Here is a 21,874-nt window from a genome sequence, read left to right on the forward strand (position 1 = left end):
CACCCTTGCACTGTCCACAAACATCTTCATCAGCAATTTGGATGCTGGGATGTTTGTGCTTTCTGCTATATACGTCCACTTGCCCAGCAGCTGAAACAGACAGTGTCTTGCTCAGTTGCATAAGATGACAAATGGTCACATTAAAGATTGTGCCAATTTTTTTTGCAGAAAACATGCAGAAAGTGAGATTGTGAGAGAGTGTCTTACCTTCTCTGTTCCGTTGATTTCAATTGGTTTGATCAGACTCTCACAGCTGCTCACAGGAGCTGACTGTCCAATGGACAGAAGACTGAGCAGAGCCACAGCAACATGAATAAAATTCATCATGGCTCGCCACATCTGCTTTCACAAAGATCCTAAATCTGTGTGTCTGATCTAGCTTCGAGCTGATTGTGTCTGCTTTAAGCTAATACTGGTGCATTAAAGTTCAGACGTGTGTAGTCATGAGTTGTTTACACATGTTGCAATCAAGTTTAAAGGTCGATGAAGTAAAATATTTATTGATTTTTATTCAGACAACTGAATAAGGCATCCAACATTTAGAACATGACAAAAGTGTTGGTCAGATGCTTCATGCTTACTCTAAAAGAAAGACAAATAAACGCTTGGAAATTAGTAACCAATCGCTGCAGCTGGTTTGTTAACACAGAACCGTCTGAGAAGCCATTATTTGAAACTTTTGGCAAAGGGCAGGCACTTTCAAAAAATACCTGGCAGATGATTGGATGAACCATCTGTCCACCATGTTGTTTTGAACGAACAGTTGCGGCCGTCACACACACCTACCACGCCCTAAGCTGCCAGTAGCTCCTCACCGGACGCTGATTGGTTCGGTCCGCTCCTGTTCGGACACAAACCCATTACTTGAAGCCTGACAATTCTCGTGTGATTTCGTGACATTGCGAGAATCCAGCAGCTGTGCAAGGAATGGAAATTAGAGCGATAAAACCAAAGATATCGGCGATTAAATTGCTCTGTGCCCCTTCAGGGCCAGAGACCAAGATACCCCGTCTGCTCCAGTTGTCCTACAACGTTACCTATCGTGGGGTTGCAGTTCACAATGCCTTCACCTCTTTGGTTTCCATCTCTTTTGAGTTATTTTTTAATGCTGCCTCCAAATGGAACTTGTGATCTCGATGTAACGACATGGGAAGTCGTGTACCCGTGCTTGCCTTTCAAGTGATTAACTCGTGAGAATAGCGCTACTAGGCAACTGCAACATGGATGCCAAAAGATGTATGTTTCTTCCTTATGTTTCTTCTTCACCCAGAATACCGCCTTGGATTAGGGTGGCACCAAGACCTGGGTTTTGGATGCAGCTGTCGCTAGGGACCTGCTACACCCTGCGATTCCCTGCAGTGTCCGGCTGCGTCCTTGCGTCCTACCGCGTCCACCCATGCTGTGCTGTCACACATTACACCCCGTAATGCCCTGCTGTGCCCTACTATGACATCAACTACTACGACTACCATTGTAGTCACTGTTCCATTATCTTTATTGTGACTATTATTGCCACTGTTCATCACACCCCCAACCGGCACCGTCAGACACCGCCTACCAAGAGTCTGGGTCTGTCCGAGGTTTCTTCCCGAAAGGGAGTTTTTCCTCGCCACTGTCGCAATAGCTACCACTAATGCTTGCTCTTGAGGGAATTATTGTAATTGTTGGGGCTTTGTCTTACTCTGTCTGTAAAGTGTCTCGAGATAACTCTTGTTATGATTTGATACTATAAATAAAACTGAATTGAAATTGAATTGAAAAGACTTTAGCAAGCTAGCGAGCGGGTAACGCAATGCCGGAAATGCAAAGGCATAATGAAAAAGATGAGGCTGGGAATAGCAACATTTTCCTCAGACATAAAATTACAAAGAAGAAAAACTCTATACAACTAAAATTACAATATATTAACTTACTATCCACCCTAATATGAACTTCCATGGCCTTAGCCATTTCTGAAAACGTCAGAAAACACATCAATCAATCAATCAATTTTATTTGTCATATGAAATCGTACAAGGTACAATTCCAGTGAACTGTAGCCTAATCCCATCAGCTTCTTCAACTTGTGCATGTTGTCTTGTCATGTGCAAGCTGCCCACCCTCTCCATGAGGACCCGTTGATATTAAAGGGGAACTATGCAGTTTTTTTTTTAGCTTATCTTACCTTAACTGAACAGCTTCGGAGTCATTGTAATGGTTATATGACTTTTTTCAGGTTCAATGGTGGCCATCTTGCTTCCCCCTAGTGCCTGTGAGCGGAAAAACCACCCTTGCAACTTTTGGCCGGCGAACCGCCGGCCAATCGCGTGCTATCAGGTCTCGCGATGTAACGAATTGCTTCACGGGACTGCACACATACACGCCGCTACACGCCCCCATCCAGGAACCAGCTAGTTATAAGAACAAGGTAGTTCATCATGGCTGAGCCGGCAAAAAAGAAGCAGAAAGCTAGGTTAAGCATTGTCGGAGGAACAGAGAAAGAGGAAACAGCAGACTGACCGAGCGAGGAGTCAGACACGAGTAAACATCTGACCTGCGTTTTCAGGATGGCGAGAACTGAGACAAACAGAAGCCTGCAAATCTGATGCTGACCTGGTGTTCTTGCTGTTGCACTTGTATCTTTGATCAGAAACTTTATCTGCCACAGAGTTTCTTGTCAGCTTGATGTTGGCAAACGCAAGTTGCTTCTGCTCCGACAGCGTTTTAAGGCCATTGTAGGAAAAAAGAATAATGTTACGGACCCAGAGAGAAGGGTAATATTTCAAGAAAACCCTCAGTGGACATGGCTCCGTGTGTCCGCCGGCTTCTTTGAAAACAAATGCACATGACCAGAGGGAGAAGATGGGAGGGGGGAGAGTCGCCAACGAGTTTTTACGACAGCGTTGCCAAATATCTATTCCAAAGCTGTAGGTGGAGCTCTATAGAGAAACCTGAGCAAAAAGCGAAAAAACAGAGAAGAAATTGCCAAAACTGCATAGCGCCCCTTCAAGGGAGCCGTTGTTCCTTCCATGCTTCTTCCCAAAGTCCACTATCAACTCTTTAGTCTTACTGACATTCATGAGTAGGTTGTCCCTACATTAGTGGGCTAGGTCCTCTACTTCTTTCAGGTAGGCCATTATTCACCATCACAACTTGTGAACTCTGAGCTTTTATAAAATTTCCACTTCCGACGTCGTTCATATCGACTCTTTCGTGAACACAGAAAACAAGACCCCATTTGAAGGCAGCATTATTCTGCCACCAGCAGTTGGTTTCAGTTTAACTATGGCTGCGTTCTGATCCACACAGTACAGTACAGAGTACAGAAATCAGTTCTCCCTACTCCCTGATCAGGGAATGTCAGTTAAGGGAACTTCACTCCACAAAATTCTTTAAAAATATAATTATAATAAAGAGAAAACAAGGCAGTTCCATTTTAATTTTATTACATGTTCTTAGTTAGGCCTAATTATGTATATCAGGGACAGAAATTCACACTTTCCCATACAAAATTACCTTGAAACCTAATTGTTAATCAGTTCACAAATGTATCAAAAAAAGCATCCAGGAGTCTTGCAACTCGATGTCCCATCTTGGCCTCTAATAAGGAGTTGAAGGCACTGATCCCCTCCGAGGGCGAGATGTTGTCTGGGCAGATTTCTGTGTACATACACATTAGAAATAACAAAAAAAATCTGTTTGGCATTATGGAGGCACAGTATGTGGAGATTAATGGTTACATTTTTTACCGTAGTTTGTGTCTATCATTATGGGTGACGACATCTGGAGACATTCTGCTTGTGTCTTGAACATCTCCACAACAGCAGGTGAGACACTCTGTCTCCTGCCTGGAAATAAAGATGTCAGAGTTAGGAACATTAACTTAGAGAGATAGTCAGTCAGTTGCTTTATTATGTTCAATAAGGGTCAATTCAGTGTTTTAGGGACGGATAAGTAAGTTTCTTACTAAAAAGCATAAAACTGGTGAAAGTATCTTTGCCAGAGATAACTTCTTCATGGACAACCAGACAGTCGGAGCAGTCAGTCGACAGGTAGACTTCCTTGAGGTAGAAAGGTTGCTCTGTGGCACACGCACACACACAAAATAATATGAGCGTTTGAATGCCGCTTCCACTCTAAAGAATCTATCTGATACATTGTGGCTCTTTCTCACTCACCAATGAACATCGTGCTGTTTTCAAAGGTCACATTGTATGTTAAGCTGGAACATTTGCCATATCTGTTAAGAAAAAAATAAAGGCTGCATCAGAACATAATATCATGATAGACTAGTAAACCAGAATAATCAAACAGCTATACATAAATTACTGCACCCTGTGTATTAAATTTGGCACACTTAAAGCAGCTATAATCAACATTTTTATATTATCAATGGGTCAAACGACTCTAAGTAAATGTAATGTAAAAAGGTATGCGTTAAAGTAATGCAGTTTCCCTCGCCTTTTAGTGTCTTTCAACTTTTTAGTTTTTATGATCCGTAACTTCACTGCTTTGAGTCACTCTCACAGCTCTCATCAGCGTTGTTTCCAGAGACATTCACTATAGATACTAGATCATACCCACTGAACGACAACACGACATACTGTGCAACACACAGAAGTGTTGACGCTTACGTAGTATGCCAGATTTGGACGGTGACTCCCTCGGTGGGTATGATCTTCCCCACATTCACCTGTTGGTCAGAAAGGCAACTCCAAATGAATGCTAATGTTGCTCCATATCTATCGGACGTGTAAATAAGTTTGCTAACAGGTTCACTAGGCCTATAACAACTTTATAAGCAGATAACATAGTAATTATGTGTTAGCTTGTTTGCACTGCCCCCAAGTGGCCAAAAATATGTTTATTCCCAAGAGCTTAATAAAACTTAAGTAGGCACACCTGCATAATGCACATTTACCTTTGCTTGTCTCCAGACATACAATAATTTGAAGATGATAGACAAACAAAATGCTAAAATACTTAATTGAAACTGAAGCTCTGCAAACTGCTAATGATGCATGTTGGATTTTGGAATCAACAGTGTGCTGTCAATGCTGCCATGTGACAAAAGCAAAACTATTTAGTACAAAAATATCTTATTAACAATATATTTAAATATGTAGTTATAACAATACAATTTTCTTCTTGTAACATTGTTTTACAATAGCAACAGGAAATTTGCTTTGCTAAAACACGTGGAACCCTGAAACCATTAGAATTCATCTTTAGAGATTATTTGGGACGCTTATTGGTTGAAGAATCCCCTAACAGCAGAAACACGTAGCCTTCAGTCCTGTGGTGTTAAAGTGTGTCGGGGGAATATACATTCTCTGAGTCTGGACCAGATTGAAGATGTTGCTCTGGGTGGTTGCAGTGATGTCCAGCCAGACACTGGTTATCAGATGGCCCAGTGAGCGGCTTCCTGGGAGGTCAGAGCTCCCCCCGATGTAAAGCCATTTTCCCAACATCTAAAGCACACACACAGAACACACAATATATGTCAACATTTCTCAACCTCTGGGGCCGGGACCTGGGCTCATGGGAGATTTGACACACTAAATGAATATATTTGAAGCATAGTTACAGGATTCCCATTTAAAAAAAAAAAGTTTCCCCTGATATAGCTTGATCCGTAGCGATGTTAAACTAAAACCTGTGTCTTCAAAACTGAACAGTTGAGTTTGTGTACTTGTGCATAAAGGATATGTATCATTGAATTGTATCTAATGAAACCAGGAACGCTATTTTTATTGCTGGCAAAAAGTGGGTTGAAATTAAACATAGATACTTAAGAAGCAAAGTACAGCAGAAGTGGACTTACGTCTTCATTGCTGACAGTGATCGGTTTTAGCAGACTGTCACAGCTGCTCAGAGGAGCCGAGTGTCCCAGTGAGAGGAGACTCAGCAACACAACTACAGTAACACACTTCTTCATCCTCTAGATGGCTCTTTTTTTTTGTTTTTCTCAAGCTTTCCTCCTTTGCCTCCCAGTTTGTCTTCGACACTCACTCTTTTATTTTGTCTTCAGGTGTCTCTTCACTGCCTGCCATCAAGTCTCCCTCCTGGATGCATGTCACCAGCATGCATTTGCTTTCTGTGAGCTGATGTAACAAGCAAACAGCCGGGGGGGAGGGGCTTTAATCAAAGCCAAGAAATGCACCATCATAGGCAGTATTTATTTTATTCTTTCAGCCAGCAGCAGTGACGGAGGATGTATTCAGCTCATTTTCTGTAGAAAGAGTATATATGTAGGTGTGTGTCTGTACTGTATGTGAACGTCTTTGCACACATATTTCGTAATTAAAAAATAAGTTAAGTATTAAAAGTATCTAACACTGTTGGAGGTTACATAAAGAGTATTTTGCAAGTTGAGTGTTAAGGTCAATAATTAACTATTCATGCTGAAGACCTAAAAGTGTTACGGATGAAATCACAACAGCTACTGAGTTCAATGAGCTGCTGCGAAAGCCTAAATTAAACATTAATACTATGAGTCTATAATACTTTAGTCACAAGTCCAAATCCCCTCCCCCAGTAAACTATTTAGGTTGCAATAGTTCACTTGAACTTTGTCCTCACCTACTGATAACCACTGCTGTGCTCTGCTAGTTGATCCCCACTGGGACCGTTTAAGAATGTGTTGAAATCACACAAATGTTAGGTACAAACAAAATATTTCAGACCTCGAAGGGGATTTAAAAAAATGCATAATGGGTAGACTATACAGTTACAAATGTTGTGAAAGATTAATATAAATCACTATTAGAAAACGAATATATGATAAATTATTGATCTATTTATTCCAAAAAAGTCACAAAAAGATGTCTTATCAAAAGGGTTTTTAATTGAACTTAACAAACCGACAGCTGTCTATAGATGTCTTCATACGGGACAAGAACAAACAAATGACAAAAAAAGAGCTAAATCTGCGGATGGTCCTGACTATACAGTGAAATCTCCGAGCATGACCTTATTGTTACAGCAGTGCTCTGAGGGGATGAAGACAGATTGATGTCCTGTCTGATGTCAGCTAGTGATGGAAAGATGGATAAAGTAAAAAGGACGACCATCCCTCCTTTACCACCTCCTCTGCTCCATCCATTCTCTGCCTGAAGTGATGGTGAGGATGAACGACAGCAGGATGGAGGAGAATTGAGATTGATGGAGAGGGGAGTGACAGGACGCATTGATCACTCTGCGACATCCTGGTTGTGTTGGTCTGTGCTCATCTTTTCCCTTTCCTTCTTTCTCATCTTGGTGGGACACGGACACGGAGGGATAGACAGGACCGGAGACAGACAGAGAAAGGAAAAACAGGAGGTGGTGATCACTACTCCATGGCCTCCTGGTTCTCCTGGTCTGCGCTGATCTCTTCGTTGGCCTCTTTGCCCTCCTTGCTCCTCTTGCTCTTCTTGTGTTTGTGCCTCCGGTGGCTGTCGCCCTCCTCGCTGTCGTGCCTTCTCCTGCTACTGCTGCTAATTGAAGGAGAAGGACCAAAGTGTAGAAAGGGCAGAGGAGGGAGATTTGAGAGGTAGAGGAAAGTTTAGAGGGGGAGTAAAGGGCAGGGAGGTAAGGCAATAGGGGAAGGGAGATAAAAGATTAGGTAGGTAGGAGAAAGGAATAAATGGAGACAAGAAGATCAATAGGTGAAAGAAAGAAAAGGTGAAGTGAAATGGAGATGGACAAAAGGGTAAAGGAAAATGAGAGGGGTAGCATGGTGCCAAATCGGAATAAAGGAGGTTGAAGGCTGTTTTATGCTTTTGCGTCAACTCCAAGCCGTAGCTACGCTGTCGCTCCTATGGCGTCGTGACCCTTTCGGAGTTCTGCATCGGGGTTGTTTTGCATCGCGGTGCATTTCACCGCCATAACGCTAGGAGGTGTCGCCTGTGTCTGTGTTGCTCACCACTGATACGGTACTCAGAATGGCAAACCCCATAGACTGTCCTACTAAAATATTAATCTTATTTGTTTGGCCTTTTCTTGCTTAGATTTTGTAAAAAGTATCGAGAAATAGACACAGTAAAATCCATTGACCTAGTTACTGTAACCAGAAAATAAGTGAGGTTATTCAGCCAGTTTATGTTATGTTAGCAAGCAAAGTTTAGCACAACTTCCCACAAAGTACTGCTTGCTAGCGAAGTGCTAATTTCAAAACGTTACTGACATATAAACACTTTACAAAACGGATAACCCCGTCATTGTAACCAAAATATGTCTGAGTTTATTTGCAAAGCTTATTATCAGTGAACTAGCATGTTGCTACTCCCCACAGTGGGCTGCTTGAAACAGACTATCAACACACAGGACGTGTTGACCAATCACAGTCCTTGCGGTCTGCGTCGCCTCGACGTGAAGTTAAAAATTTTTGGAGGTGCAAAAAAACGAGCTACGGCGGAGGGAGGTTCGTGGTGACGCAGAGGGGTCTGCGGGGGTACGCCGTCGATTCGACGCAGAAGCATAAATCAGCCTTGAGACCACTGTCAATACAGTCTGTCAATTGACCATTTAGCCCACTTAGCTGCTGCTGTTAAGGCTGTCGATCTTCCCGTTCACCCATCGCATGCATGCTGTTTACAACAATCAACAGCAGATTGATTTCAGAGGAAGACAAAAGCACATGTCCACTGGCCAGAAACTAGAAGCCTGCTTTTGTACCTGTCGCTGGCAGATTTTATGAACTGTAGCTAGCTAACGTTAGCTCTATGAGTTGGTTGACAACTCTGTCTCCAGCTGACTTGGTAATTTTTCGATTTGATTTGTTTTTTTGAAACAAGAATATAAAAAGGATTTAGTAATTACACTTTATGTCTACATGCACAATGTCACCCTAAAGACATGGAAATAAAAAAAACTGCATTGTTCTTGTATTGCATTATAGAGCTACAGTATTTAGTATGACAAAATGAAATGTGAGATCAGACTCTTAATTAAATACAAGCCTGTTCAGCGACTTAGTTCACAAAAAAAAAAGAAGTATATTCTCACTTTAAGAGTTACAAGAGAAAAGGCTAACTGATGTGTTTTGTTAATGCAACATTAGCTCAGGTAGCATTGGCTGGGGTTTCAGGAGTTGATATTTTCCCCAAATTCAATAAAGAGCAAGACAGACCTGCTGACATTAGCCTCCACTCCAATAGCATCTACTTCTCCTCAGTGGGGAAATACTACACAGTGGATGTGCAAGTTGTCAATATGGCTTTTTTTTTTTTAACACTACACTTTAAACTCTTACATGCAGAGTATGACTATTACTACAGCTCCTTGCACCCTGCTTGAACATGTGGAGAAATCCAAATCTTGACAGGCCTGCTGTGCTTAGTTACAGTTTCTAAGCTATGATTGGACAATAACTATTCGGGGGAGGGATTTAGCAAACTAGATTTTTTTCCTACAACTTGTGTGTGTGTTTACGTACCTGCGAGAGGACTTGTGGCGACCCTCCTCTTTCTCTCGGTGCCGTCTCTCTCTGTGTCTTTCCTCTTTCTCTCGGCTCGACCGCTCACGATGTCGCTCTGCATAACCACGCTCCTGGTACTCGCGGTAACGATACCGCTCCTCTTCACTATGAAGGTTGAAAGAACAAGAGCTTTCCCTTTACTATGTATATATGTATACGTTATGTTATGTTTAGGTTATATCAAACAAGCCCCTTCTCTGAATAAAATACAGACTCTTGTAGTGTGTTCCATTTACTTCAGAACTCGGAAGACAGAGCTGGGAAAGACGTCACACCCGAGTTGACCACATTCCATTAAAACAAGTCGGATTTCATTGAGGGGTTTGCTCTAACCAGGTTAGCCATTGTTAGCAATATCAGTTAACAACGCATTAGTCCGTTTTTCGGGCATACAACCAGCATAACATGTCCACAGATAGAAGTTGGACAGTATTGTGTTTAAGACTGATTTAATGACTGATTAGACTGATGCTAGTAAACTGTATATTACTACAGCTTTCACTACTGTTGATGCACAGAGCAGCCATGTTGGATTTTGAGCTTGGGGTACTGAGAGTTTCTCGAACTAGAAAATGAGTGCCTGAACATAACCCGTTTGCCTAAAACAGGGGTATTCAATTACAATTCAAGGGGCTCCAGTTTCTATAATTTCCTCCTCGCAAAAGTCCGAACCTCATGTCTAAATTGCGTCCTAAGCACTGAATTGGATAACAACACTAACAAACTACATTTAAAGCTTCAGTAGGTAGTTTATTTTTGGCGTCATTGGGCAAAACATTCATAATAATCTTTCAGCATATTGTAATTCAAGTGGTCTGAGAGAAAACTAGATTTCTGCATCTCCTTCTTGGCTCCATTTTCAGGTTTCAGTCAATCTAGCCGTGAGACTTTGGCCAATCACAGGCACGTCCCTTCGGCGAAAGTTCTGTTCACCGTAAGGTCAGGGCTGCAGCTAATTCAAGGCTCAACTATTAGATAAGAGACTTTATTGTTATCCATCTATATACAGTACATAGAGGAATGAAATTGTGTAAAAGTGTAGTCCAGTTTATTGTCTATGGAGCGGACATTTGCGGTGAAAACAGCCGAGAGAGCTGGGCTGTGTCTCATTCCGCATACTTCCGTCAGTACACTGCTAATGTGCACTGACCACTTACTGCTGTAGTGCCCACTTTCGATGGTTAGTATTGTCCCAAAAGGAACACTTACGCTAAAACACTTACCGGAAATGACGAGCAGTCGGCTCGGCTCGCCACCTCTCAAAATCTGACAAAAATCTTTTAAACTGACCTTTGGCGATCAAAAAAACAGACAGATTCAGCAACTGCATGGCCTATTAAATCGCTTAAAATGTTTTCAGAAACGTTTCGGTGAACTATCTTCGTAAAATACGAGAACGTATTCTGAATGAGCCGCCATTATGCTCGGTTGTGAAATCCGGGAGAACCCAGACCACGTGACGCGTTCGTCCAATCAGCTGCCGGTCGACGTCCCTGGTCCCTTTCCCTTCGCAGTCAAGATGGCGCCTGTTTAGTGCGCGTAGTGTCCATCGTTCCACACTGAACTTTTTGATCGTTTTTAGGGGGTCATCCGGGTAATTTCAGTGCACTGACTTTTTGTGTTATCAGCCTTTAGCTTAGCACGAACACCGGCACCAGGCTTTGACCAAAGGCCGAAGCAGCGGCACCACTTACTGCTGACATCCCAACGAGGACACGCTGTAGGCGGTATGAGAGGAAATGTAAACGTTTAGCTTTCTGCTAACCCTAGCAAAGCTGCAGCTAATTCCATGTTTATTTAGCCAACCAGAGCCTCAAAATTACAGTATGTCATCTCAAAGGGCTTTAGAAAGAAAACAGGACGGTCACTCTCATAGAACTGCCGCTATATAATGGCATGAGTACTGTTAAATGTTACTGTATGAAGCCGGTGCATGCCCGTGCTGGCCTGATGGGAGGGGCTGGACAGAGAGGGGAGAGGGAGAGCTGCCGGAGGAGGTCTCACTCTAGTTTAAATTCTAGCAATTTTTTAAAGTGCTGCCTCCCCCCAGCTTTAAAATGAACCTGTCATGTCATGGCCGATACCCGATCTACTTACTAGGATCGGTGCCGATACCTATCTGGCATATCAGATTGGTGCACCCATGGACACAAACTGCGCCTGTGAAAGTGTGTGCGTTTTTGTCCCCCTCACCTGGTGTAGCCCATAGCTGAAGGGCTGTGCTCCCTCTCTCTCTCCCGTTCATGTGTCCTCTCTCTCTCTCTGGGCCTCTCTCTTTCCTTCTCTCTCTTGTCGTCTCGACGGGAATAGTAGTCCCAGGGTTTAGAGTTGTCCATCATGGGGGGCCAAGGAGGAGGCACCCCTCCAGCCATGGGTGGAGGGTATGCACCTGAACAGGTAAAAAGGAGGGGAGCAGAAGACTTATTACTGTGAAATAAGACTTTGTTTAAATTCAGTTAGCAATTTGTGATAGTGAATGATAATGAAAATAGGTGATAATGCATATTAAACTATTTAAACATAGCTGTATTTCCAACAACATTAAAACCAATGAGATGAGTATCTAGGAATACACATTTGCATCTGTTAAAATAGTTGTTTTTACTGTTTTAAACACATTTCTGGGATTCTTTTCCATGTATACCACAACAGATCTCTTATTCAGATGGACTGAAAACAAGTTCTGACATTTGATGTGTTGCCGATAGTCTTGCATTGCCATACCTATATCCACTGCACTGTGGAGTAAGATCTGGTTACACCACACACTCTGGGTTGTTTGCATTTATTTAAACCAATCACAATCGTCTAAGGCGGCGCTAAGCTCCGGACGCAGCTACGGTGGCTCTGCAAAATAGTCTCGGGAAGGAACTTGTTTTGTCATCCCGCAAAAGAAAACGCCACATAAAATATTAAATTAAATGAACTGTTCACACAATACAGTTACATGAGCTATTTAAATTAGCTGGATACATGGTTAAACATAATTTGTTCTTATTTGCAGTGTGTACTTTGTCCACAGCAATCCTCTGCAATCTTTCCAAAATGTCCTAGTTAAAGTGCTCATATTATGCTTTTTGGCTTTTTCCCTTTCCTTTATTGTGTTATAATATATTTTTGTGCATGTTATAGGTTTACAAAGTGAAAAAGCCCAAAGTCCACCCCAAAGGCACTTACCATCTCCAACAAAAAACACTTTTCACAAACTGCTCCAAACAGCTCTATTGTAGTCCAGCCTTTACTTCAGAGACAAACATGCGTCACTTTGTAACACACGTTATAATGCTCGCCTAGCTGCTAGCATGGCACGCCCTCATACTCTGCTTCTGACTAGCTTGTAGTGCTTACCTAGCTACTGCGCATGTGCAACACCCAACAAAGATGGAGTAGAAGTGTGATACCTCACTCAGTAGCTAAAACAGAGAGCTCAACACACAGGGTGAAAAGAGGAGCTGCAGCAATGTGCAGTACAACAAAAATATGGTGTTTTTTGAAAATTAAACCACATAAACCTATTCTGGTACAACCTCTAAATACAATTATGAATGAAAATGAGCATAATATGAGCACTTTAAAGAGTGAATGCCGTAAACATATCCTTTGTAAATCATTCCCCTAAAGAACCAAGGAGGCCTGCCTTGTTTCCTAAAGCAAACAGAGTTTAAGAACGGCCGCAGGATGACAGGCAATTATCCTGGAAATGTATTTCCGCTGAGCCAGACTGTGCTGCTGATTACACAGACAGATTACGTAAATCTTCATACCTTGAGGGAAAGGGTAGGGAGGGACAGAGCGTCCATCATAACCTCCAGGGTGGCCACTGTGGAAACAAAGGAAAGGCAAAATGTTACAGTGTGCGTGTGTGTGTCCATATGCTCTTGATCTTCTATCATTGCAAGGAACACATAAATAAAAAATAAAGAACTTAACAGACTTGCTAAGCCATGTCCTCATGTTCAAAATATCTACAATGATGCCAGTGTGTAAAATGTTAAAACCCAAAAAGCATGCAAAACAATTTCTTTCACTAGTTTGTCATATTTAGCCCCTTTTGCGGTCAGAAATAATGTCAACATGTTTTTCTTTTTTTATGTATTGTTAATAGTTGTAAAACTATATATATAAATAAAATAGCTAAAAAGGGTCTACAATATCAGTAATTGCTTCTTTTTGTCTCAGTTGGCTAGAGGGGCATGTCTGTGTTTGTGGTTGACTAACAGCAGCGAGAGAGAGAGAGAGAGAGAGAGAGAGAGAGAGAGAGAGAGAGAGAGAGTGAGAGTGAGAGTGAGAGTGTGTGTGTGTGTGTGTGTGTGTGTGTGTGTGTGTGTATTTGTGTTTTCATGTGTGTGTTACCTGTCCATAGTGGGGATGATAGCAGGAGGGGGCCCGCTAGGTGGAGGAGGAAAACCAGGGGGAGGGACAGTAATGGGCAACCCTACGAGGGAGAAAGAGAGAACACACACAGTGAACACAATAAAACCGAGCAAATACAGGTTAAAATAGGATGGCTGCTTAAAATCAAATACACACAAGAAACCAACTAAAATGAAAGATGATGATAATAAACTTACTGGGTGGGGGGATGAGTGGGGGTGCAGTGTTGACATTGGGTGGTGGAGGGAGGAAAGGAGGCGGGGGTATGTTTGGAGGAAGTGGTCCAGGAGGGAAGAAGGTGGGAATCTTAGCTGGAGTCGGCTCAGCGTCTGATTGTTCAGCGATCACCTGCACAACAACAGACAGGAGGAGGTTGCGATGACAACACACACACTCAGCGCAGTGTCTTTTAACTTCTAACTCTAGTTTAGTCAAGAGCTCAGCTAACACAACATTTTCACCAGGAAAAATAAAACCACATTGAAAAAGACAATGTGTTTTTTGATTCAGAGTGACTGTCTGTGTTGCTTCTGTGTACCTGGATATTGTTGCCTTCTAGATTGTGTCTGCGTCGCCCTTCAACCCTGCTGATGGTGGCCGTCCCTCCACCTATCACATCTATAGTACCACTCGTCTTCCTGGGAGGAGAATATAAAAAATAAAAATCAAGGCACTGAGCATACGCACCGTCTACATAATAAGCAATGTGCATTAACTAAATATCTAATTTACATTAAAAGTCACAATTCAGTCCTAACTCACTTCCTCAGACTGCAATGGGTAAAAAAATAACCTTGTCTTGATACAGATCGCTTACATTTGTTTTAAAAAAAACTGTGAACAATATACACTCACCTAAAGGATTATTAGGAACACCTGTTCTCGTTAATTCAATTATCTAATCAACCAATCACATGGCAGCTGCTTCAATGCATTTGGGGGTGTGGTCCTGGTCAAGTCAATCTCCTGAACTCCAAACTGAATGTCAGAATGGGAACAAAAGGTGATCTAAGCAACTTTGAGCGTGGCATGGTTGTTGGTGCCAGACGGGCTGGTCTGAGTATTTCACAATCTGCTCAGTGACTGGGATTTTCACACACAACCATTTCTAGGGTTTACAAAGAATGGTCTGAAAAAGGAAAAACATCCAGTATGCAGCAGTCCTGTGGGCAAAAATGCCTTGTTGATGCTAGAGGTCAGAGGAGAATGGGCCGAGTGATTCAAGCTGATAGAAGATCAACTTTGACTCAAATAACCACTCGTTACAACCAAGGTATGCAGCAAAGCATTTGTGAAGCCACAACACACATAACCTTGAGGCGGATGAGCTACACCAGCAGAAGACCCCACCTGGTACCACTCATCTCCACTAAAAATAGTAAAATTAGGCTACAATTTGCACGAGCTCACCAAAATTGGGCAGTTGAAGACTGGAAAAATGTTGCCTGGTCTGATGAGTCTCGATTTCTGTTGAGACATTCAGATGGTAGAGTCAGAATTTGGCATAAACAGAATGAGAACATGGATCCGTCATGCCTTGTTACCACTGTGCAGGCTGGTGGTGTAATGGTGTGGGTGATCCCTTTCACCTTCAGAACTGCCTTAATTATTTGTGTCATTGATTCAACAAGGTGCTGGAAGCATTCTTTAGAAATGTTGGCCCGTATTGATAGGATGGGGTCAAACACAGTATTAGTATGGTGTTCCTAATAATCCTTTAGGACTGAGTGGGGCATTTTTCAGTGTAATTACTTCTCAACTTGTCAGAGCTCTCTGGTTGACAAAATATGTAATGGTGTCACAGTTTCTAAATTACCTCAAACCTACTTTAGCAACTATGCATCTTCAAAAGACTTCATGTTGCACCGGTCAGTGGCCTTTAAAGGGTTTTACCTTTAACAAATAAATTACGACCCTACTGTTAAGGTTGCAACTTTAAGAAAAATGTGCGATGATTAATTAATGATCTCTCTAATCTCTAAAAATAAAATAACCTTTTAATTTGGAGTGAGTAATTCTCATTATTAACAGGCCCCCAAAGAAATGAGCTGTGGATTCAGTTAAAATCATTATATGCTATTGTCTCTTTCTAAAGCTCTAACTTATGTTCACGTTGACACATGCACATCACCCACCACAAAAGAAAGAAAGTATCACCAGCAGTTTTTCTGTGGTCACATTTCAAGGTCAAGAAAAATGCAAGGCCCCCTTTAAACACATTAACATGTAACACTTTTACACATTTCCCAGCAGGCCCATTAACCTTGTACGGACAAGGCCATGCCAACTTACGTATAATAGGACATGTCCTGAAGAGGCGGGCCAGGCCATTGAGGGGGAGAGATCCTAACATTTTGAAACAAAGGACAGTGGTAAAGGAGAGGAGAGTAACATCGGCTTAGACACACACGTACAGCCCATGGGAGGACCTATTCTAACCACAGGGCATGCTGATTTTGAAAAGTTAAACAAGAAATTAGGGATGCACCGATACTACAAATTTGGCCGATACAATAACCAATATTAAAATTGCTGTTATGGTCGATAACTGATATATACCGATATGATCTGTATAAAAACAAACGTTTTTATGATAATCATATTTTGTGCATACTGAAAAACGTGTAAACACTGAATTTGAAAAAGTAATTTGGAAACATTTGGAAAAGCAGATAAAACATTTGGAAAAGCCCATAAATCATAGATTTACCGCATTGTTTTCTCTGAACAAGTTACAGGGCCACCATGAAAAAACAAGTGATCAACAGTGTTAGTTTTAGGCTACTTTTATAACTTGTAGCAAGTGTATCACTTAATGAAAGTCCAGTTTAACTTTCATCCTTAAATCATTTACTTGGGTCATAAAACAAAATATCCTGCTTAGGTTTTAGGACTAATCAGGGTTGTCCCTGGGTTGGCAACGGAGAGATCATTAAAGCAAAACTTGGAGGAGGGGCTGGTCACTAAAATGAAAATAGCTAGGCCACCTTAAGTTAGTGAGCCTTTGCTAAAGTTCTCGCTAGCTCCGTGGCTGATACTAACCCCCTTCACTTTCTTTAACCAGCAGGTAGCAAGCAGGACACGGGAGCTTGGCTTGGGTCTTGAGGAATTGTAGCATTTATTCACTGACTGTACAGACTGCACTGCTACATACACAGCTATAACATAACAGCTAACTTCATACTCACCCACCCACATACCCACCTCCCGTGTGGGCTGCAGCTGCCGCTGTTTGCGTTTAGACTGCTTGCTAGAAGCTTGCTCCTGATATTGTTTATGAACTTCTGGATGGCGGTTATTTATTTGCGTGTTATTGGTGTTGAAGGATTTGACACGGCATCCTCCTTACATTGTATACTGCAATCCGTTTGAAAAACGTCCAGACCGTGGACATTGCTTCCTCTTAAATCCTGTGCTGAGTCACAAACTCCGCATGGCCAAAAAATAAATACCACACCCACACACCTAACATCAGCCGATACGGATATGATTGCCGATATATCGCGCATCCCTACAAGAAATATTTTCACTGTGCAGTTTCCCTTTACTCTTGTGTTAAGTCTCCTCTTCCAGCCCTCCCTTGTCTAGACACATAAGCAAAGTTTCCATCCAAATGTAGTGCACATTTGGAACCAATTTCTTGAAAATCAGCAAAAGACAATGTGAATTAATGCATGTAACCATCCACTACTGCTATGCGAATATTAGGAGTTGGGCACATCAAGTTAAACAGTTGGTGGCTCTAATTTTAGAGACACGGAGAGCCTCACTTCCCATAACAAACCCCGTCAGACTAACATTCCGTCAAATACACACGTTGCCCACATGGCCACCTGTCTTAAAGGTGAAGGCTCGGCCGGTAATGATTAAATCTAAGTAAAAGGAGAATGGTTTACTTTTCTATCAAGCAGCAAAAAAGTTTAAGCTTCAACATCGCAACGTCCTGCGATGTGACTATCGCACATGTGCACATCGCCATGTAGACGATGAAACAAAATATCGTGCAGCCCTACTTCACACAGATCTGATGCTTTCGTCTGCTGCCATTTTAGTCTCTACAGTGGGGCGGAAGCCTCAGTGGACGTTTAAACCTACATTGTGTAATTTTTTGAGTTGATTCTTAGCAAAAACCGCTTTGTTCTTTCACAAATATGTACTCATTCATGTGCAATTACTTCCACCAACTAATCAAAGTATTCTCGTAAGCGTAGAATCTGACATTCAGAATCATTCAGAATACATACGATCGACTCGCTCGAATGACGGCAGCCATGTAGTGCCTCCATCTTTAAAATACATTAGCCAAAGAGGGACATACCTCCGCATTTTGCCCTCTTACACCTATTGGCACCGTGACGAATGCAAGGGGGAGATTACTTGCCAGGGAAGCGAAAAAGAATTAAAATGACAACACGACAGGCAAAGCAATAAGACCTAAGTTAATATTGGAGTGGCTAGAACAGCTGCGTGTAAACGATGGAGAGAGCTAAAGAGAGGGCTAGAAAGTAATATTCAGTTGGTTGTCATATACAATTTCACCGCTAGATGGGAAAAATTTGTACACAATGTAGCTTTAAGTGGCATGCTTTATGTACGTTGGGATATATGTTTTATCGATATACCAACCTTTCTACTTTTTAACCTTTTTGTGTATTCCGACTTCTAAAAAAAATATATATATATATTTCAAGAGTTTTCAGTCAGGGTTTCTTATATTTAAAACTGAAAACGCACACAAAACAGGTGGATGAAAGCACACTTAGTTTCCCAGCTTATCAACTTTTCTGTACACATCACTTCAAGTAGAAACTGCACTCAAGACATCTAGGATAAGATAAAAGTGTTACCTGGGGACCTGACTGACAGCAGGCTTGTACATGCTGACAGGAGATGTGAAGTCTGGCTTGGAGGTGTGAACAGGCAAAGTGGATATGTCCTTCTCATTACCTGTCCTGCCTTGCTGAACCTGAGAAAGAGCCACAATACGCTTGTTAATATATTTCCTGTGTTAATCATAGTAGAGAGTCTTGATTTTAAAGCAGATGCATTTTTTTTTGTCTAATTCATATTGAAGGCAGTGTCTTTACAACATTTAGAAATATAGGTGATAGGCATGTATGTTATGAAACTATAATGTTTACTTGTGTTAATGGTACTCTGACTTAAAGAAAATGGAAAAAGCATTTCTATAATTCATAATCTCATAATGTAAAGTTTCCAGTTAAACCATGCAGGAACTGCTCTGATTCCAACTAACTGACAAGGAGAGGCTTATGAAGAAAACAGAAAGGCAGGAAACATAGAGGGCGTTGACAGAAAAAAAAAACAGTAAGCACTGGTCTCTCACAGTGATCTTGCTCGTCACCGATCCGACAGTAGAGACCTCCAGGCCCATCCGCAGTCTCTTCTGTTTTTCACAGTAAGCCTTCCATGTGTCTTCATTGAAGCCGTAGTTAAAGTAGTCTGACAAATCCGCTCCTATACACACACAAAACTTGTGAAAAAATGTACATGCCATTGTCAATGACACCAAACATCCTGAAAATGCACTTAACTGCGGTACGTAAAAAGGAACTACACACACAGACCTGGCTTCCTCCAGGGTTTCTCCTCAAAGGACTCCATGTCCGCCTCCAGCACTGGAACCCCGTTAATGTTTCCAGGAGCATCCAGATCCACTCCCTTCATCTTGGAGGCTACAGAAAATAAACAACATAATGTTAACTGGACACAGACATTCTGTTCAAACTCTTTACTCTCGGTGTATAATATCTATCCTGTCTGTGTTTTGAACAGAACAGTGCCGAATAGTACAGCACAGTTTTCTTTAGGTCAAAACAGAAAGCCGTTCAAAAATAGAGGGCGATACCTTGTCCATAAGGTCTGGAGCCTGTCGTCTTTATGTTGAGATTGACAGGTGGAGCTCCATAAGTTCTGGGAGGAAAAATAAATAAATCCTGTTATTAACATCCGAAGGTCTCCTTTTAATTAGCTGCCATATACACCATATATAATACCATATGCAAGTAATGAATAGGAACAGTCAATTATGTGGTAAATAAGCTTCTTGATCTGCTGATAGTGTACAATGACAAGATCAATGCCTGTTTCAGTTACTTTTATATGTTGTACTCCAAAGCTTTAACATCCTCAGTTTGTTTGGGGCCCAGACAAGCTAGTTTTGCCTCATGTCAAAGCACAAACAAGCTTATTAAGTACAATCAGGTAGGAAGGAAATTTCTGTTTCGTTACAACTAACACTAAAAATATAAGTTTGTTTAAAGTAGCCAATGACTGTTTAAATAATCTGCAAAACACCACCCTTCGACCAAAACCTACGTGTACTGTGGTGCTCCAGTTTTAATGTCTCCAATGGTGACGCGGACATCATCATCATCATCATCACTGTCGCTGTCACTGTCAACGTCCTCACCTGCACCTTCACCTGTCGCCTGACAGACCAGGGACAAAAGAAGGATGAGACAAGAACATGTCTTAGAAGGACAGAAAACAGCTGTGAAAAGAATCAAAACTGTGAGGTGATCAAATATTCAAAAACAGACAAATAGCATGGCACACGTCACAACACATACTGTGATTGAGTGCATGCATGCTACCTACCTCGGAGGCCACTCCATTTCCTGTAGCGTGTGCAGCAGCATCATGCTCTGTTGAAGTATCAGCAGGTGCACTGTAGATAAAATATTAAATTAAACATGAAGTTTATTTAAATGTTATTTTAAATTACAGATAGCAGGACATAACAACCAAATATTCTAAACATCCTCAAATAAGGCAAATTAGTTTATAAATGCCCTGAAAAATGGCTAATTAAACCATCTAAATGCATGCATTTTTCTTTGAAACCTACGAATGCATACCTATAAATGTGGATACAAAGAAGAGGTTTTTATGCTTCTTTGTGGTTTCTCTTTGTGCTGCTGTAAATAGCACATCCTCCTCTGAATGTAAACAGGAGTCTTTTGAGTTTTAAAATCACTTACACATATCCAAGGTGTTTGTATGGGTGAACATGGATGTTAAATACCTGACTGCAGCATTCAGTTTGCCTTCTTCGTCCTCATCTTTGCTCTCAGACTCATCTGAAAGATGAAAAATGCAAACATTTTTCCTTTAAACCATAACTAGCTCAAAAGGCCATTCATTAGCTTCTCGTGTTTAACCTATGCACAGAATCCAACAGAGAGTGACAGAATAAGCATTTACCACATTTTAAGGTTAAATACTAGCCTAATATGTGACAGAGACACATGTAATCGCTTTATTTCTAAAGTAATACGGCTGCAAAAGGCCGGGAAAAGCAAACCGTTGCTGCTAGCTTAGCTTTCAGGCTAACTCTCCAATAACTCTTCTTATACCATATAACGTAGCTAAACGTTACATCCATCTTCTCATACTAGCAGACAGTGTTGTTGGTTAGCAGTTCATTAACAGAGCGGCACACACAGTGATTAATGACTCTTTCGGTCAAGAGGAGTTATGTTTGCGGACAGCATGTGGTTGTTGTTTTTTTTTTTACCTCCATATAACCATTCCTCCTCCTCATCTCCAGCGCTGGCGTCGGTGGTGGTTGTTTTGTCCGCTTCCTCCGCAGACATGTTCAGCTAACACGGAGCTACAAGCTAAACCAACAGCAGCGTCACAGAAATAATGTACAACAAACCTTCTAAATGCAGAAATACACGTACAATTTCACCGGGAAACGCAATTATGTACAAAATTGTGCCTCCATTAGATTCATCTTCAACCTCTGCGAGTGAGTGTGTGAACCCGGAAGAAATTGTTGACGTCCCGCTAAGGTGAACGTGTCATTGTGGATAACACAGCGCCCCCAGGCGGCCGAGAGACATCACGCTTTATTCAGGTGGTGCTTTTTGGGCCAATAATAACAGTGCACAAATACTCTGTTACAAGTAAAAGTATTGCATTAAAAGTGTGACTGTTTCCTGGTTAATTTAGAATTTCTATTTGAGTGAAAACAATGGAATTGTGCTGAGTGTTTAGCACATAGAAATAAAATCCATCCATCCACCCATCCAT

General features: G+C 41.6%; 2 protein-coding genes across 6 annotated transcripts; both read right to left on the bottom strand.

The window, feature by feature from the left end:
- Nucleotides 1–3,418: 3,418 nt before the first annotated feature.
- Nucleotides 3,419–6,709, bottom strand: LOC144523591 (uncharacterized). Of its 4 annotated transcripts, XR_013502527.1 has the most exons (7): nucleotides 5,804–6,709; nucleotides 5,308–5,450; nucleotides 4,614–4,672; nucleotides 4,158–4,219; nucleotides 3,947–4,060; nucleotides 3,729–3,827; nucleotides 3,419–3,639 (listed from the first exon to the last, which is right to left on the bottom strand). XR_013502527.1 is itself a non-coding variant. In XM_078259267.1 (6 exons), exons 3-6 carry the CDS (start codon nucleotides 4,165–4,167, stop codon nucleotides 3,515–3,517), a joined length of 348 nt encoding a protein of 115 aa, XP_078115393.1. In that variant the 5' UTR covers nucleotides 4,168–4,219; nucleotides 4,614–5,450; nucleotides 5,804–6,709; the 3' UTR covers nucleotides 3,419–3,514. The 4 variants fall into 4 exon arrangements, 2 of the variants coding, with proteins under 2 accessions (XP_078115393.1, XP_078115386.1); XR_013502523.1 differs by having other exon boundaries at nucleotides 4,158–4,672; XM_078259267.1 differs by having other exon boundaries at nucleotides 4,614–5,450.
- A 97-nt stretch (nucleotides 6,710–6,806) lies between these two features.
- Nucleotides 6,807–21,614, bottom strand: fip1l1b (FIP1 like 1b (S. cerevisiae)). Of its 2 annotated transcripts, XM_078259235.1 has the most exons (17): nucleotides 21,354–21,614; nucleotides 20,862–20,916; nucleotides 20,435–20,504; nucleotides 20,153–20,265; nucleotides 19,683–19,747; nucleotides 19,402–19,509; nucleotides 19,161–19,291; nucleotides 18,661–18,779; nucleotides 16,106–16,159; nucleotides 15,224–15,280; nucleotides 14,352–14,451; nucleotides 14,011–14,161; nucleotides 13,793–13,874; nucleotides 13,204–13,259; nucleotides 11,633–11,828; nucleotides 9,398–9,544; nucleotides 6,807–7,454 (listed from the first exon to the last, which is right to left on the bottom strand). In XM_078259235.1, exons 1-17 carry the CDS (start codon nucleotides 21,430–21,432, stop codon nucleotides 7,313–7,315), a joined length of 1,725 nt encoding a protein of 574 aa, XP_078115361.1. In that variant the 5' UTR covers nucleotides 21,433–21,614; the 3' UTR covers nucleotides 6,807–7,312. The 2 variants fall into 2 exon arrangements, with proteins under 2 accessions (XP_078115361.1, XP_078115372.1); XM_078259246.1 differs by lacking the exon at nucleotides 15,224–15,280.
- Nucleotides 21,615–21,874: the final 260 nt, after the last annotated feature.

Source organism: Sander vitreus, chromosome 2 (genome assembly GCF_031162955.1).
Source record: "Sander vitreus isolate 19-12246 chromosome 2, sanVit1, whole genome shotgun sequence".
Lineage (NCBI taxonomy): Eukaryota > Metazoa > Chordata > Actinopteri > Perciformes > Percidae > Sander > Sander vitreus.